General features: G+C 45.2%; 1 protein-coding gene across 1 annotated transcript in view; it reads right to left on the reverse strand.

The window, feature by feature from the left end:
* fsd1 (fibronectin type III and SPRY domain containing 1) overlaps positions 1-16,135 on the reverse strand; it is a 60,751-nt gene that overhangs the window by 38,774 nt on the left and 5,842 nt on the right. Inside the window, exons 2-4 of the mRNA XM_078198755.1 lie at positions 11,359-11,454; positions 4,655-4,786; positions 1,800-1,901 (exon numbers count right to left, since the gene is read on the reverse strand). Of these exons, the coding sequence (XP_078054881.1) occupies positions 1,800-1,901; positions 4,655-4,786; positions 11,359-11,454 (330 nt within the window). The remainder of the gene's footprint in view (positions 1-1,799; positions 1,902-4,654; positions 4,787-11,358; positions 11,455-16,135) is intronic.

Raw genomic sequence — 16,135 nt, forward strand, 5'->3', positions numbered from 1 at the left:
CCTTCATCAGGTGAAGGATGAAGGAGCAGTGCTCCTGGAAAGCAGATACTCTCTGACAGAGCATCTTACCCAGGCCCTCTCCCCCGCCCTATCCCTGATGAAGGAGCTGTGCTCTGAAAGCTCGTGATTCCAAATAAACCTGTTGGACTTCAACCAGGCGTTGTGAGACTTCTTACTAAACATGCCGAGCAGCATCACAAGCCATTATACATGGCTATTTAGTGGCCTTCTCTTTACCTCCACAATTGGGGGCATCTTAAAAAAGATGCTTAATTGGTCCATGACTTTATATATATCAAATAGAACACAAGCTCCCAAAAAATATCACAGGACTTTTAACTTTGTACTGGAATCAGGCATTTTAGGGAGAAAAAAAAATCATAATCATTTTATTAGAGTTAAAAAGTTTTTGTCCCAGTGAATCCATTGGGAACTGCACTGTGCAATAAGAAACAGAAATAAACAGACAAGGAAGACTTGATATTTGGGTCAACAGTGACACGACAACTAGGCTTCCTATTGTGTTGATCCCTATCCAGGGATTGTGGTTGGAAAATGACCATCAACGGACACTTGATGAGAACCGGTTGGGGCTCAGTTGTAATATTCCAATGATGTTGACTGACACCACTTACACTCCAGTTTGAAAATAGTCACTTGAGTAGGTGCAGCTCAGATCCCCAACAGGGAGCAGAAGAGGGCAAGCCAACACCATACTGAAGACCGGTAAACAGCAGTCCATTCAGCGGGATTCCTGGGACGGCAGCATTGTCATATGAGGAGAGTTTGGGTCCACTAGGCTTGCATTCATTGGAGTTTAGATTGACTGAGAGGGAATGTCATTGAATCATAGAATCCCTACAGTGCAGAAGAGGCCATTTGGCCCATCAAGTCTGCACCAACTCTCTGACAGAGTATTTTACCCAGGCCCTTACCCCGCCCTATCCTTGTAACCCCACACATTTACCAAGGCTAACCCATCTAATCTACACATTTCAGGACACTAAGGGGCAATTTAGCATAGCCAATCCACCGAACCTGCACACCTTTGGATCGTGGGAGGAAACCAGAGCACCCAGAGGAAATCCGCGCAGACAAGGGGAGAACGTGCAAACACCACCCAAGGCCAGAATTGAACCCCAGGTCCCCGGTGCTGTGAGGCAGCAGTGTTAACCACTGTGCCACAGTATTGCCACGAAATACATAAAATTCAGATAGGGCTGGAAAGAATAATGCTTCCCCTGGTTTATTGTGGTGGGGCGTTCTGGAACAAGGGGAATACCGCGTACACCATTTAGGACTGAGACGAGGAGACATTTCTTCACTCGAGGGTGGTGAAGTTGTGGAGTACTCTACCACAGAAGGCTGTGGACACCAAGTCACCGAATAAATTTGAGGAAATAAATAGATTTCTCGACTTTAAAGACATCAAGGAGTTTGGGGAGAGAGTATGGCATTGAGATAGAGGATCAGCCATGGTCATATTGAATGGCTGAGCAGACTCAAAGGGCCGAATGGCCTACTCCTGCTCCTATTTTCTATATTTCTAATACTGCTAGCTGATTGGACAGTTGAGAATTTAAAATAAACTATGGCCCAATAAAGTTCAGCACACAATAAATCTGGCTTCCCTCCATTCGACTAGTCAGTTATAGTCCATCCCTAATGCTGAGAGGATTTATTGTAAACTAAGAAACAAAGATTATTTAAACAATTTTTTGACACATATAGTTCATGATATTTCTTGGGAATTAAGCAGAAGAAGTTTGCTAAACGAAGTGGGAGGGAGAACAACCTACCTGGCTCAACCCATCCGAGTTTGCCATGTCCAGTGTCTGGTTTGCAAACTCCAGCAGCTCCTCTGAACTCTCCAAAGCCTTGGTGCAGACGGTCAGCTGATTCTGATGGGAGAAAGGTAGATGTGAAATCAATACCGACGCAGGGATCGCCAACAGAAATGATGGCGCATTAACCACTCAAGAGGGTCAGACATACAGGCTGGTCAGAATCCAAGTGAAGGGCCAAAACAGTTAATGCACGCACCACCCAAGGTTTAAAAAGAACAGAATTAGTCTTAGGAAAAATATTGAGGTGGCGACGAAGCAAAAAGATTGGCAAAATGGAAGGTGGAGGTTTGAGGTCTTGTAAGCAAGTTACAGTAGGTGACAACTCAGCAGCTCTCAATGTCAAGCTTGAATGAAGGGGGGGGGGGGGGGTGGAGGAAGAGAATAGGCAGATTTGGAGTTTAGGAATAACAAAAGGAAACAAAAAAAATGCAAGCTGCAGTGACATTAATAAACAAGATAGATAGAGAGAGATCCTGTATGTTCCTACTGGGGCATAGATTTAAGATGATTGGTAGAAGGATTAGAGGGGACATGGGAAAACCGTTTTCACCGAGGGGGTGCTGGGCATCCTGAATTCACAGTCTAAGTTGGTGATTGAGGCTGAAATGCTCAACTCATTTAAAAAAGTACCTGGATCTGCGTCAGAAATGCTATAATCTACAAGGCTATGGACCAGGTGCTGGAAAGTGGATTCAAATGTCGGCTAGTTTCATTTTTCTCTGGTGTAGATACCTTGGGCTGAATGGCCTCTGTCTGCACCATGTTTCTACTATTATTTTTCAACATCTCTGAGTGAGGTTTCAGTTCCTATTGATTCGATTGAGCAGGCCTCTTTTTGGACAGGTATATGATTCTGACTGGCCCATTTGAACAATCCTGTGCACGTCGTTTCTCACAGGTATATATTCCACTCTGCTCTTGCTCCAATACTGCTAGCGAGTGGAGTGAAAGCTGGGTGCTTCCATTCAGGGAACTTGAGATTCTTTAGTTCAATACAGTCTTTCATATCGCTAGAGAGTATTGCTCGGCCTGGTATCTCTATCACGTTTATCCCTTCCCCTTCTCACTGGATAGAGCAAGAGAACGACCCATTCTCACTGGATAGAGCGCGAAGGAGCGGCATTGAATCTCAGCTCCGCAGGAAACATAGAAACTAGAAGCAGGAGTAGGCCATTCGGCCCTTTGAGCCTGCTCCATCATTCATTTTACTCATGGCTGATCATTGAATTCAATATTCTGATCCCCCTTCCTCCCATATCCTTAAGCCCCAAGAGCTATATCTAATTTCTTCTTGAAATCAGAAAACGTTTTGGCCTCAACGACATTCCGTGGTTGTGAATTCCACACATTCACCACCCTCTGGGGTGTCTGATTGTGAAATAAAACCCCAGCACGGAGTCTGGACATTCTCCCCATGTCTGCATAGATTTCCTCCAGGTGCTCCAGTTTCCTCCCACAGTCCGAAAGACGTGCTGGTTAGGTGCATTGGCCATGCTAAATTCTCTCTCAGTGTACCCGGATAGGTGCCAGAGTGTGGCGACCAGGGGATTTTCACAGTAACTTCATTGCAGTGTTAATGTAAGCCTACTCGTGTCACTAATAAATTAACTTTAAACTTAAAAAAAATATGCTGGACCAGATGCAGCAAATGGGCCTTGGTACGTCTGTGACCATTCCCACTGCAGTGATGAGATTTTGTAGAAACAGGCCAAGATTGGCCAACAGGCCTTTGTGTCAGCAGCTATGGTTCAGTTGGTAGCATGTTCATGTCTAAGTTACATGGTTCTGGGTTGAAGTGACATTGAGAGCCCCTTCTCCCAAAAGCAGTGGAGGCTGCGTTATTAAATTTATTCAAGGCAAAAGTTAGACAGAGTTAGATTGATAAAGGAGTCAAGGGTTATATGGGTCAGATTCCAAAGCGGAGGTGTGACACAACCAGGTCAGGCATGATCTTCCTGAATAAATGAGTGGGTTCGAAGGGCTGAAAGGAACATAGGACTTGGGACTAGACCAAAGGGCTTGAGCACAAAATATAAATAAAGGCTGACACTCCGGTGCAGCACTGAGGGAGCATTTTCAGGGGAGCCGCTCTTTGAACAACTGAGACACTGCCTATCCGCTCATGTGAAAGATCCAATGTTATAGAATCTACAGTGCAGAATGAGGTCATTTGGCCCATCGAGCCTGCACTGACAACATCCCTATCCCCGTAACCCCATATATTTACCCTCCTAATCCCCCTGACACCAAGGGGCAATTTAGCATGGCCAATCAAACTAACCTGCACATCTTTGGATTGTGGGAGGAAATTGGAGCACCTGGAGGAAACCCACGCAGACATGGGGAGAATGCGCAAACTACACACAGACAGTGACCCAGGGCCGGAATTGAACCCGGGTCCCTGGTGCTGAGAGACAGCAGCGCTAACCAATATGCCACCGTGCCGCCCCAAAAGTTGAATTCCATGCCGCTATTCCAAAGATCAGGGAAGCTATTCCCAGTACCTTGCTCAATATCTATCCCTCAACAGAAAAAGTAGATCATCTCAATGGATCATCATTACTACATTGCTATATGTGGGAGTTTGCTGACTGCAAATTAGCTGCAAAGTTTCCTACATTACAACACTGACAACACTTCAAAAAGTATTCACTAGCTGTACAGTGCCATGAAAAGCACTGTATAAATACAAATCTCCTTTTGTCATCTTTATTTTTCGTGCGATTGACATCTGCCATTGGCATGGTGTAAGGTACACTAAGCATTTACTACAACAGTTATTGCTTTGCTGGGATGACAGAACCTACCTGCAGTTCATATGTTTTGCTGGCTCGTTCTTGCTTGATCTTTGTTACCATGTCTTCCTTCATCTCATCCAGAATGGCGTACAATGAACTATATTCTGTCTCCAGGTCTGTGAGAGCTCGCTCAGAATTAGCCTAAAAAAAAAAGGTAGATGGCAGGAAACAAAACCAGAATGAAGTGTGAAACATTTGTCTGGAACTTAAAATCCCTTTTTAGTCAGCATGAATGGCTTACCCCTTATTCTTAGACTGTGACTGGGAAAGGTTGAGGGAGCTAGGGCTGTTCTCTCTGGAGCGGAGGAGGTTGAGGGGAGACTTAATAGAGGTTTATAAAATGATGAAGGGGATAGATAGAGTGAACGTTCAAAGACTATTTCCTCGGGTGGATGGAGCTATTACATGGGGGCATAACTATAGGGTTCATGGTGGGAGATATAGGAAGGATGTCCGAGGTAGGTTCTTTATGCAGAGAGTGGTTGGGGTGTGGAATGGACTGCCTGCAGTGATAGTGGAGTCAGACACTTTAGGAACATTTAAGCGGTTATTGGATAGGCACATGGAGCACACCAGGATGATAGGGAGTGGGATAGCTTGATCTTGGTTTCAGATGAAGCTCGGCACAACATCGTGGGCCGAAGGGCCTGCTGTGCTGTACTGTTCTATGTGACCCCTAGTACAGGACTTCCCCAACATCAGGAACATTCTTCCTGCATCTAGCCTGTCCAGTCCCATCAGGATGTTTCTATGAGATCCCCTCTCATTCTTCTAAATTCCAGTGAGTATAAGCCCAGTCGATCCAATCTCTCTTCATACTCCAGTCCTGCCATTCCAGGAATCAGTCTGGTGAACCTTCGCTGGACTCCCTTGATAGCAAGAAAGTCCTTCCTCAGACTAGGAGACCAAAACTGCACGCAATACTCAAGGTGTGGCCTCAGCAAAGCTCAGTATAACTGCAGCAAGACATCCTTACTCCTCTACTCAAATCCTCTTGCTATGAAGGCCAGCATGCCAATAGCTTTCCTCACCACCTGCTGTACCTGCATGTTAACCTTCAGCGACTGTTGCACCATGGCACCCAGGTCACGTTGCACTTTCCCTTTTCCTAAACTGCCACCATTCAGATAATAATCTTCCTCCCTGTTTTTGCCAAAATGGATAACCTCACATTTATCCACATTATATTGCATTGGCCAAGTATTTGCCCACTCAGACAGCCTGTCCAAGTGACCCTGCAGCTTCTTTGCATCCTCCTCACAGCACACACTGCCACACAGCTTAGTGTCTGCAAATTTGGAGATATTGCATTCAATTCCTTCGTCCAAATCATTAATGTATATTGTGAATAGTTGGGGTCTCAGCACTGAATCCTGTGGCACCCCACTAATCACTGCCTGCAACTCTGAAAAGGACCCGTTTATTCCGACTCTCTGCTTCCTGTCTGCCAACCAGTTCTTTATCCACTTCAATACGTTACCCCCAATACCATGAGCTTTCATTTTGTCCAGCCATCCGAATATTAAAAAAATCCTTCAGCGCGGTACTGAAGGAGTTCCACATGGTTGGAGGAGCCATCTTTTGGATGAGATACTAAACCAAGGTATAGACATACTAAACCAAGGATAGAGAACAAGTTCCAATAGGTTATAAGTCTGCCCAACACCCACTCTATACAATTCTAACTACCATACCACAGTAAGGCTATTCAGGCTCTGGAACAAACGGCAGTGGAATTCGGAGAACAGAGTGAGAGAGACTGTGATCTAATGTACTCCATGAAAAAAAAGTTGGAGTATTCAGGATTTGCAAGAGAACAGACAAACTGAACTCTAACCTTTTTGGATTATCAGAAAGTTCTAGGACGTTTTGCGTCAAACTTAGAAGGAACATGTGGAAAATATATGTATTTAACTACAGTTATACAGAGGGTGTGCGGCATGGATAGACCCAGGAAGCAGATGATGTAGAATACGTTGAAATATTTGCACAATTCTCTCTTGGTTCAAGCTTCACTGCACAATCCAGATTAAGGAACAGTTTAAATTGTGATATAAAAGGCAAGTTACTGCAGATGCAGGAATCTGAAACAAAACCAAAGCGCTGGAAAAACTCAGCAGGTCTGACAGCATCTGTGGAGAGAGAACAGCACTAACATTGCGAGTCTAGATGACACCTTGTCCTCTAACTTGAAACTTGTTCCCTCTACCCAGATGCTGTCAGACCTGCTGAGTTTTCCCTGCATTTCCTGATCTTAAATTGTGACCTTTTTCAATGAAATAGGCTTGCTGGCTGGGCCAGTATTTATTGCCCATCCCTGGCTGCCCTTGAGAAGGTGGTGGTGAGCTGCCTTCTTGAACCGCTACAGTCCACGTGGTGTAGGTGCACGCATAGTGCTGTTAGGGAGGGAGTTCCAGGTTTTTGACCCAGCGACAGGGAAGGAATGGCAATACCTTTCCAAGTCAGGTTGGTGAGTGGCTTTGTGGGGAATGCCCAGATGGTGGTGTTCCCATGTATCTGCTGCCCTTGTCCTTCTAGATTGTTGCAGTCATGGGTTTGGAAGGTGCTGTCTGAAGGAACCTTGGTGCATTCTTGCAGTGCATCTTGTACACACTGTTGCCATTGCGCCTCAGTGATGGAGGGACTGAATGTTTGTGGAAGGGATGTCAACCAAGCTGGCTGCTTTGCCCTGGACAGTGTCAAGCTTCTTGAGTATTGTTGGAGCTGAACTCATCCAGGAATGGAGAGATCCATTCCTGTTGGCACCTCAACCATTCACACTGCATGAGCTGTGGAATGGATTGTCCGCCTGAACATTAAACTAAAACTGTTCCCCAGCCATCCGAATAAAAAAAAAAATCCTTCAGTGCAGTACTGAAGGAGTTCCGCTTGGCTGGAGGAGCCATCTTTTGGATGACATACTAAATCAAGGCCCAGTCAGGACAGAAAGAAAGATTGTCACTCACACTGCTACCCGGCCAAGATCAGCAACATGGCACAGACTGGAGACCATAACTGGAGGCAAGATTGGTGGGACCAATCTCTACATAATTAAAGGAGAAACACGTTAAATTAAGAAAGCCTTTTACTGACAGATGGCAGCACCATTTCAGCACCTGTCAATTTATTATTCTCGATTTGTTTATAACATTGAACGTTACTGGCACACTGCTGGTCTCAGGAGAATGGGGATCAGGCCTTTACACCAGCATGCACATGAAGCCCTAAATTCAGCATTAACACTGCTCATTCTGCCTGAGATCACCATTATTAATCCACTCAATTCTCCTGGTAGATTAAACAATACTTGGACTCCAGTACATTTCAAACAGATTTATAATCATTGTCTAAATACTCTACAAACCTCTCCTATTTTCAATGTGGCAGCGCTTGTGTTCGGTGACACTGGCTGGGTGAATCCAGTTAAGTTTCAGTCAAACCCTGTCCACTTCAATTTGGCCAACAAACAAACAAAACTGGCTCAAGCATAAAGCCAATCCTGAAGCTGCTTGCTGCTATGTCATTGTCTTAGGTACCGTTCCATTCTCCAGACCTTCTCCAGTGCCGTACTCAAGCGGCTTTGTGTATGTATAAACCCAAGGAGCAATGAGTAAAAGAGTGGAGTCGAATCTCCCCCCCCCTCCCTCCCCTCACCCAGTGTTCACAACAATGGGCTATTGTATAGTACAAGACATTGGCGAGGCTATACAGTATTCCAAGTGTACAGTTCTGGTCACCCTATTATAGAAAGGATATTACTAAACTAGAAAGAGTGCAGGAAAAATTTACTAAGATGCTACCGGGACTTGATAGCTTGAGTTATAAGGAGAGGCTGGAAAGACTGGGGCTCATTTCCCTGAAGTGTAGGCGGCTTAGGGGTGATCTTATAGAGGTCTATAAAATAATGAGGGGCATAAATAAGGTAGATAGTTCAACATCTTTTCCCAAAGGAAGGAAAGTCTAAAACTAGAGGGCATAGGTTTATGGTGAGAGGGGAGAGATACAAAAGGGTCCAGAGGGGCATTTTTTTCACACAGAGGGTGGTGAATGTCTGCAACGAGCTGCCAGAGGGAGTAGTAGAGGCCGGTACAATTTTGTCTTTTAAAAAGCATTTAGACAATTACATGGGTAAGATGGGTATCGAGGGATATGGGTCAAATGTGGGTAATCGGGACTAGCTTAGTGGTAAAAACTGGCTGGCATGGACAAGTTGGGCTGTTTCTGTGCTGTAAACCTTTATGACTCTATATGGAGTTGAGCTGCAGGAACCAACGGAGGCATTTTCTGCTCCCTCTTGCCTGCAGTTGGGATTTTCCAGTGCTACAGAAAGTCAATGGACGTCTGGTTGGCTCTCCAAATTTTCCATTCCCCTACCCGTGACACACTGGCCCACGTCAATTCTCCCTCACCTCACCGTTACTAGGTCAGGAACACGGACTAACAGTAAAGCACCATTAGCTTTCAATCTCAATTTAGTTAGCTCAGCTGGCTTGGCGGCTGGTTCGTGAAGTGGAGCGGCACCAAAATTGTGGGTTTCATTCCCATGCTGGCTGAAGTGATCCATGTAAACCTTGTCCCTCGCAGGCGGTGTGCTGATCCTCAGGTCAAATCACCACCAGGCAGCTTTCCTCCCCATGGTAAGAGCAGCTTCTAGGACTGTGGCTTCATTCATGGAATATTAAGGACGATAGATAAAGGTTGATGTTGTGGTTTATTCTCCTTTAAAGAGCGAAGGCTGAATCTCGCCATCCTCATGCAAGAAGATGTGACTTTGGTTCATTTCAATTTTGGGGCGGCATGGTGGCACAGTGGTTAGCACTGCTGCTTCACAGCGCCAGGGACCCGGGTTTGATTCCCGGCTTGGGTCACTGTCTGTGCCGAGTTTGCATGTTCTCCCCATGTCTGCGTGGGTTTCCTCCGGTTTCCTTCCACAGTCTGAAAGACGTGCTGGTTAGGTGCATTGGCCATGCTAAATTCTCCCTCAGTATACCCAAACAGGCGCCGGAGTGTGGCGACTAGGGGATTTTCACAGTAGCTTCATTGCAGTGTTAATGTAAGCCTATTGTGACACTAATAAATAAACTTTATTTCAGATCAAACTCAGTACAGACCAAGGATCTAACCGGAAATCTTGCTCATTCAAGCAGGTCAATACCACAACACATGCTGCGTTTACTCACTAAGTGAAAGGATATTTGTAGCTTATCTTCCTGTTGGTCCTTGTGGAATAGGAAAGTAAAAGCTGTTGTAGTAAGTCCCGTGCTTATGGTGCCGGCTCTTTTGCAGCTGGCTGCAACCCAAAAGCAAACTCAATGGGTTTTATGGCCAGTAGTTTTACCTTTGGGCTGTGCATACTGCACAAGTTAGCTATGCACTGGGTGCTGACACTCCAAGCAAGAGTCTCAGCACACAAACAGCTTACATGGTTCAATGGCCTACATCACACCAGCCCCTTGCCCCCTGCTTTACACTATGTGCCTCAATTACTTCAAGTGCTAGTCAGGTCCTCATTCTACCCACTCCCTGAGTGAAGAGGATTCCCCAAAATTTCCCTTTTGATTTATTAGTGATCATCATTTATCCATGACCCCCCCCCCCCCCCCCCCCCCCGGTTCCCTCAAATGGGGAAATATCGCAAGCAATGTAGAAGAGCACAATAATGATATTTGCAGCGTATACATCTGAGACAGATTTATAGTCTCAAGTTCTTTATAGACAGGTCTCACTGGACTCAATCCTTTTGCACATTCACTACCCTTGACATTGCAAAGGTTACATCCCAGTCTGAGTCGGTCTGTACATATGCTTCCAAGTTAGCACCTATGAGGCTGGGGTGGCAGGGAAAGGGGACAGGCAAGTCGAACACACTGCAGGAAAGCTGGCTATGCTTGGCTATTGCACTGCATAGGAGTTAACTACACTTACAATAATCGCTCACACACATTATTCACTTTCAGCACTCAGTCCTTGTTTGAACATGGAAACAACACCAGTTCCTCTCCAAGGCAGATATCATTCTGATTTAGAACTGTAATCACCATTCAGTCACTGTTGCTGGGTGAAAAACCTGGAACTTTCTTCAAGACAGCACTGTGCGTGTACCTACACCAGACCATGGGGAGACAATGGCCTAGTGCTTTTATCACTAGACTATTAATCCAGAAACTCAGCTAATGTTCTGGGGACCTGGGTTCGAATCCCGCCACGACAGATGGTGGAATTTGAATTCAATTTTAAAAAAATCTGGAATTAAGAATCTACTGAAGCCCATGAAACCATCGTCAATTGTCAGAAAAACCCATCTGGTTCACTAATGACCTTTAGGGAAGGAAATCTGCCGTCCTTACCTGGTCTGGCCTACATATGACTCCAGAGCCACAGCAATGTGGTTGACTCTAGAGCCACAGCAATGTGGTTGACTCTAGAGCCACAGCAATGTGGTTGACTCCCAACTGCTATCCCAAGGGTAACTAGGGATGGGCAATAAATGCTGGTCAGCCAGTGGCGCCCATGTCCCATGAATGAATTTTTAAAAAATGGATTGCAGTGGCTCACCACCACCTTCTCAAGTGCAATTAGGAATGGGCAACAAACGCTGACCTTGCCAACAATGCCCACAGTGCATTAAACAGAAAGGAAATGAAGAGCTCGACAGGTTGGCAGCCTGCTAGGGGTTTTGCATGCTGGACAGCAAATATAAATACCAGCGTTACCTCAACATTCTTCAGAGTTTGTTTCAGCACAAAGACAAAGTTTTGGACCTCTTCATTCTTCACAGCCAGCGTAGTAATAATCTTCTTCAAAGTCTCCTGAGGAAAGAGGAACAGGAAGAGAGTTGGAGAAGAATATACCAATGGTGATCTTTTTCACTAACACAAACAGCATCTCTACTCGCATTGTCCATAAAAATCAGCATAAAAAGTTGGTATCTAAATTTGTATAAAGTGAAATGAATCTGAGTTTTACAAAGCAACTGTTTTAAAATCCTAAATCTGGTGACTTCCTTTACCAATTTATCTCATCTTAATATTGATGTCCCGCACTATGGACCTACCACCATTACCTTATTTTCTTAATAAATATATTACATGACATATTCGAAGACTCAGTGAGATTTTCCAGCCCCTTCGCGGCAGCAGACATGGCTCACCATTGGCTGCTGGTGGGATCTTGCAGCTCCACCAATGTCTACGCCGTTTTGCGTGGCTCGCCCGTCCTCCCGCCGGGAAACACACCATGAGTGGGGGTCACCTGAAGGGGACCGGGAAGTCCCTCTAGTGGGGAAGGGCCGGAAAATCCCACCCTAATGTCCTCTACAGAGCTATGACAATGCTATATTTGGCAGTACCGACAAACGTGGCAAAATGCTATGAAAAATATTAACCACTAGAAATTCGAATATTATTGGATTGCTGGACAAAATCCAGATGGTTGCATGGCACAAGGGAAAGTTTAATTGCACATTATCTATCACCAGTGTTCCTGCTGCCCACAATGTTGATAAATTCGGTCACAGCAATTGATTAGGCCTCAGAAGTTAAGTTTCCACTGTTGGAGTTAACACAGAGCTGACGCTTTATGATTATGTTTGTGCCGAGGCAGATAAAAAAGTTATAAACCACATTTCATTGTGGTTAGCTAGCTCACTTCTGTGTGACACTCTACAGTGCAAACTGCTTCTATCTGATGTTCAGCCATGGGAATGTACCATCAGCTCTCCCCAGTACAGCCCAAGAGAATGATCCATTGGTCATCAAATTTGGATCAGCAGTTGCGCTCTCGTCCAAGTCAGGCCTTGCGATGTAGCTGCACTCCAGAGATTCAAGTACATAACCTTGTCTGACACTCCAGTCTGATACTATGGGAGCGCTGTGTCATACAGCTGAGATGCCAACTCTCAGGTGGACTCCCACTGCACAGTTCAAAGGAGAGCGGGCAGAGTTCTTCCAGTTCTGCTGACACCAATCACCAAACTAACACCGTTAGTTTACAGTTCCTCTTAGCTCTGGACTATTTTCTAACCTGAATATAGCTGAGGAGGACACTGGGTTGCAAGGGAGTAGAATAGACAGTATTACAGTTGATAAGGAGGATGTGCAGGATATTCTGGAGGGTCTGAAAATAGATAAATCCCCTGGTCCGGATGGGATTTATCCAAGGATTCTCTGGGAGGCAAGAGAAGTGATTGCAGAGCCTCTGGCTCTGATCTTCAGGTCGTCGTTGGCCTCTGGTATAGTACCAGAAGATTGGAGGTTAGCGAATGTTGTCCCATTGTTTAAGAAGGGGAACAGAGACTTCCCCGGGAATTATAGACCGGTGAGTCTCACTTCTGTTGTCGGCAAGATGTTGGAAAAAATTATAAGGGATAGGATTTATAGTTATTTGGAGAGTAATGAATTGATAGGTGATAGTCAGCATGGTTTTGTGGCAGGTAGGTCGTGCCTTACTAACCTTATTGAGTTTTTTGAGAAAGTGACCAAGGAGGTGGATGGGGGCAAGGCAGTGGACGTGGTATATATGGATTTTAGTAAGGCGTTTGATAAGGTTCACCATGGTAGGCTTCTGCAGAAAATGCAGATGTATGGGATTGGGGGTGATCTAGGAAATTGGATCAGGAATTGGCTAGCGGATAGGAAACAGAGGGTGGTGGTTGATAGTAAATATTCATCATGGAGTGCGGTTACAAGTGGTGTACCTCAGGGATCTGTTTTGGGGCCACTGCTGTTTGTAATATTTATTAATGATCTGGATGAGGGTATAGTTGGGTGGATTAGCAAATTTGCTGATGACACCAAAGTCGGTGGTGTGGTAGACAGTGAGGAAGGGTGTCGTAGTTTGCAGGAAGACTTAGACAGGTTGCAAAGTTGGGCCGAGAGGTGGCGGATGGAGTTTAATGCGGAGAAGTGTGAGGTAATTCACTTTGGTAGGAATAACAGATGTGTTGAGTATAGGGCTAACGGGAGGACTTTGAATAGTGTGGAGGAGCAGAGGGATCTAGGTGTATGTGTGCATAGATCCCTGAAAGTTGGGAATCAAGTAGATAAGGTTGTTAAGAAGGCATATGGTGTCTTGGCGTTTATTGGTAGGGGGATTGAATTTAGGAGTCGTAGCGTTATGTTGCAACTGTACACAACTCTGGTGCGGCCGCACTTGGAGTACTGTGTGCAGTTCTGGTCCCCACATTACAGGAAGGATGTGGAGGCTTTGGAGAGGGTGCAGAGTAGGTTTACCAGGATGTTGCCTGGTATGGAGGGGAGATCCTATGGGGAGAGGCTGAGGGATTTGGGATTGTTTTCGCTGGAAAGGCGGCGGCTAAGAGGGGATCTTATTGAAACATATAAGATGATTAGAGGTTTAGATAGGGTGGATAGTGATAGCCTTTTTCCTCTGATGGAGAAATCCAGCACGAGGGGGCATGGCTTTAAATTGAGGGGGGGTAGTTATAGAACCGATGTCAGGGGTAGGTTCTTTACCCAGAGGGTGGTGAGGGATTGGAATGCCCTGCCAGCATCAGTAGTAAATGCGCCTAGTTTGGGGGCGTTTAAGAGATCCGTAGATAGGTTCATGGACGAAAAGAAATTGGTTTAGGTTGGAGGGTCACAGTTTTTTTTTAACTGGTCGGTGCAACATCGTGGGCCGAAGGGCCTGTTCTGCGCTGTAATGTTCTATGTTCTATGTTCTAACCTATTCTCCCCCCACCCCAGTGCTTAAGCACCCACAGAGGAAGATGGCTGACATTGGCAGCTTTAATCTCAGTGGAACTTCTGCACTCAGACTCTGCTAGGCCTCTGTGCCAAGGGAAAACTGAATTACAGAACAGCTGGAGCACCGAATCAGCTGATGCTTCACACAGCGCTCGCTCCACTGGCCAATGCAAGTGTTTCAGCAGGTTGCTATGGGGCTGCATTGGGACGCCAAGGATAAAGAAATCCTGGTAGAGAATGATCCATGATTACTGTACAAAAACTATAAATCTCTTTAAATTGTTCTTTCATTACAATTCTCCTTAACTCTGGATGATTTTCCAACCTATTCTACCCCCAATGCTTAAGCACACAGGGAGATGGCTCATGTTAGCAGCTTTCTCAGTGGAACCTCTGCATACAGACCCTGCTTTCCAATTAGATATACTTGATTGTTTAAAGCAACAATAGTATTAGATTTGCTATTAAACTTGATGGGTTTTGGATTATATAAATTGTTGACCACTGTATTGGAAGCCAGTTTTTATGGAGATTATAATCATAGAATCCCTCCAGTCCATTCGGCCCATCGAGCCTGCACCGACCACAATCCCACCTAGGCCCTATTCTTGTAACCCCACATATTTACCCTGCTAATCCCCCGACACGAAGGGTCAATTTAGCATGGCTAATCCACACATCTTTGGAGTGCAGGAGGAAACCCACGCAGACAGGGGGAGAATGTGCAAACTCTGCACAGACAGATAGTCACCCCAGGCTGGAATTAAACCCTCCCTGTAGTTTGTCACAATTTTCCTCCAACCCCAGTGCACCCACCAGCTATTTACTTCAGTGCAAGTAGCTCAGTCAGCCCACTCAGACAAAACCCAAGCTATCAATGATAGAAAAAATGATAAAAGACAGAGTCAAAAAAAGTGAAATTCTTGCAAAAATTAGCATGATCTCAGAACTGGAATCTATATTTGCCAAATAAGAAGGAAATGCATTTATAATAATATAGTTTTAACAAGATTTCATATAGAAGCATAGAAAATTACAGCTCAGAAACAGGCCTTTTGGCCCTTCTTGTCTGTGCCGAACCATTTTATGCCTAGTCCCACTGACCTGCACTTGGACCATATCCCTCCACACCCCTCTCATCCATGAACCCGTCCAAGTTTTTCTTAAATGTGAAAAGTGACCCCGCATTTACCACTTTATCCGGCAGCTCATTCCACACTCCCACCACTCTCTGCGTGAAGAAGCCCCCCCTAATATTCCCTTTAAACTTTTCTCCTTTCACCCTTAACCCATGCCCTCTGGTTCTTTTCTCCCCTAGCCTCAGCGGAAAAAGCCTGCTTGCATTCACTCTATCTATACCCATCAAAATCTTATACACCTCTATCAAATCTCCCCTCAATCTTCTATGCTCCAGGGAATAAAGTCCCAACCTATTCAATCTCTCTCTGTAACTCAGCTTCTCAAGTCCCGGCAACATTCTTGTGAACCTTCTCTGCACTCTTTCAATCTTATTTACATCCTTCCTGTAACTAGGTGACCAAAACTGTACACAATACTCCAAATTCGGCCTCACCAATGCCTTATATAACCTTACCATAACACTCCAACTTTTATACTCGATACTCCAATTTATAAAGGCCAATGTACCAAAGGCACTCTTTACGACCCTATCCACCTGTGACGTCACTTTTAGGGAATTCTGTACCTGTATTCCCAGATCCCTCTGTTCAACTGCACTCTTCAGAGTCCTACCATTTACCCTGTACGTTCTTCTTTGGTTTGTCCT

This window comes from Mustelus asterias, chromosome 26 (assembly GCF_964213995.1).
Source record: "Mustelus asterias chromosome 26, sMusAst1.hap1.1, whole genome shotgun sequence".
Lineage (NCBI taxonomy): Eukaryota > Metazoa > Chordata > Chondrichthyes > Carcharhiniformes > Triakidae > Mustelus > Mustelus asterias.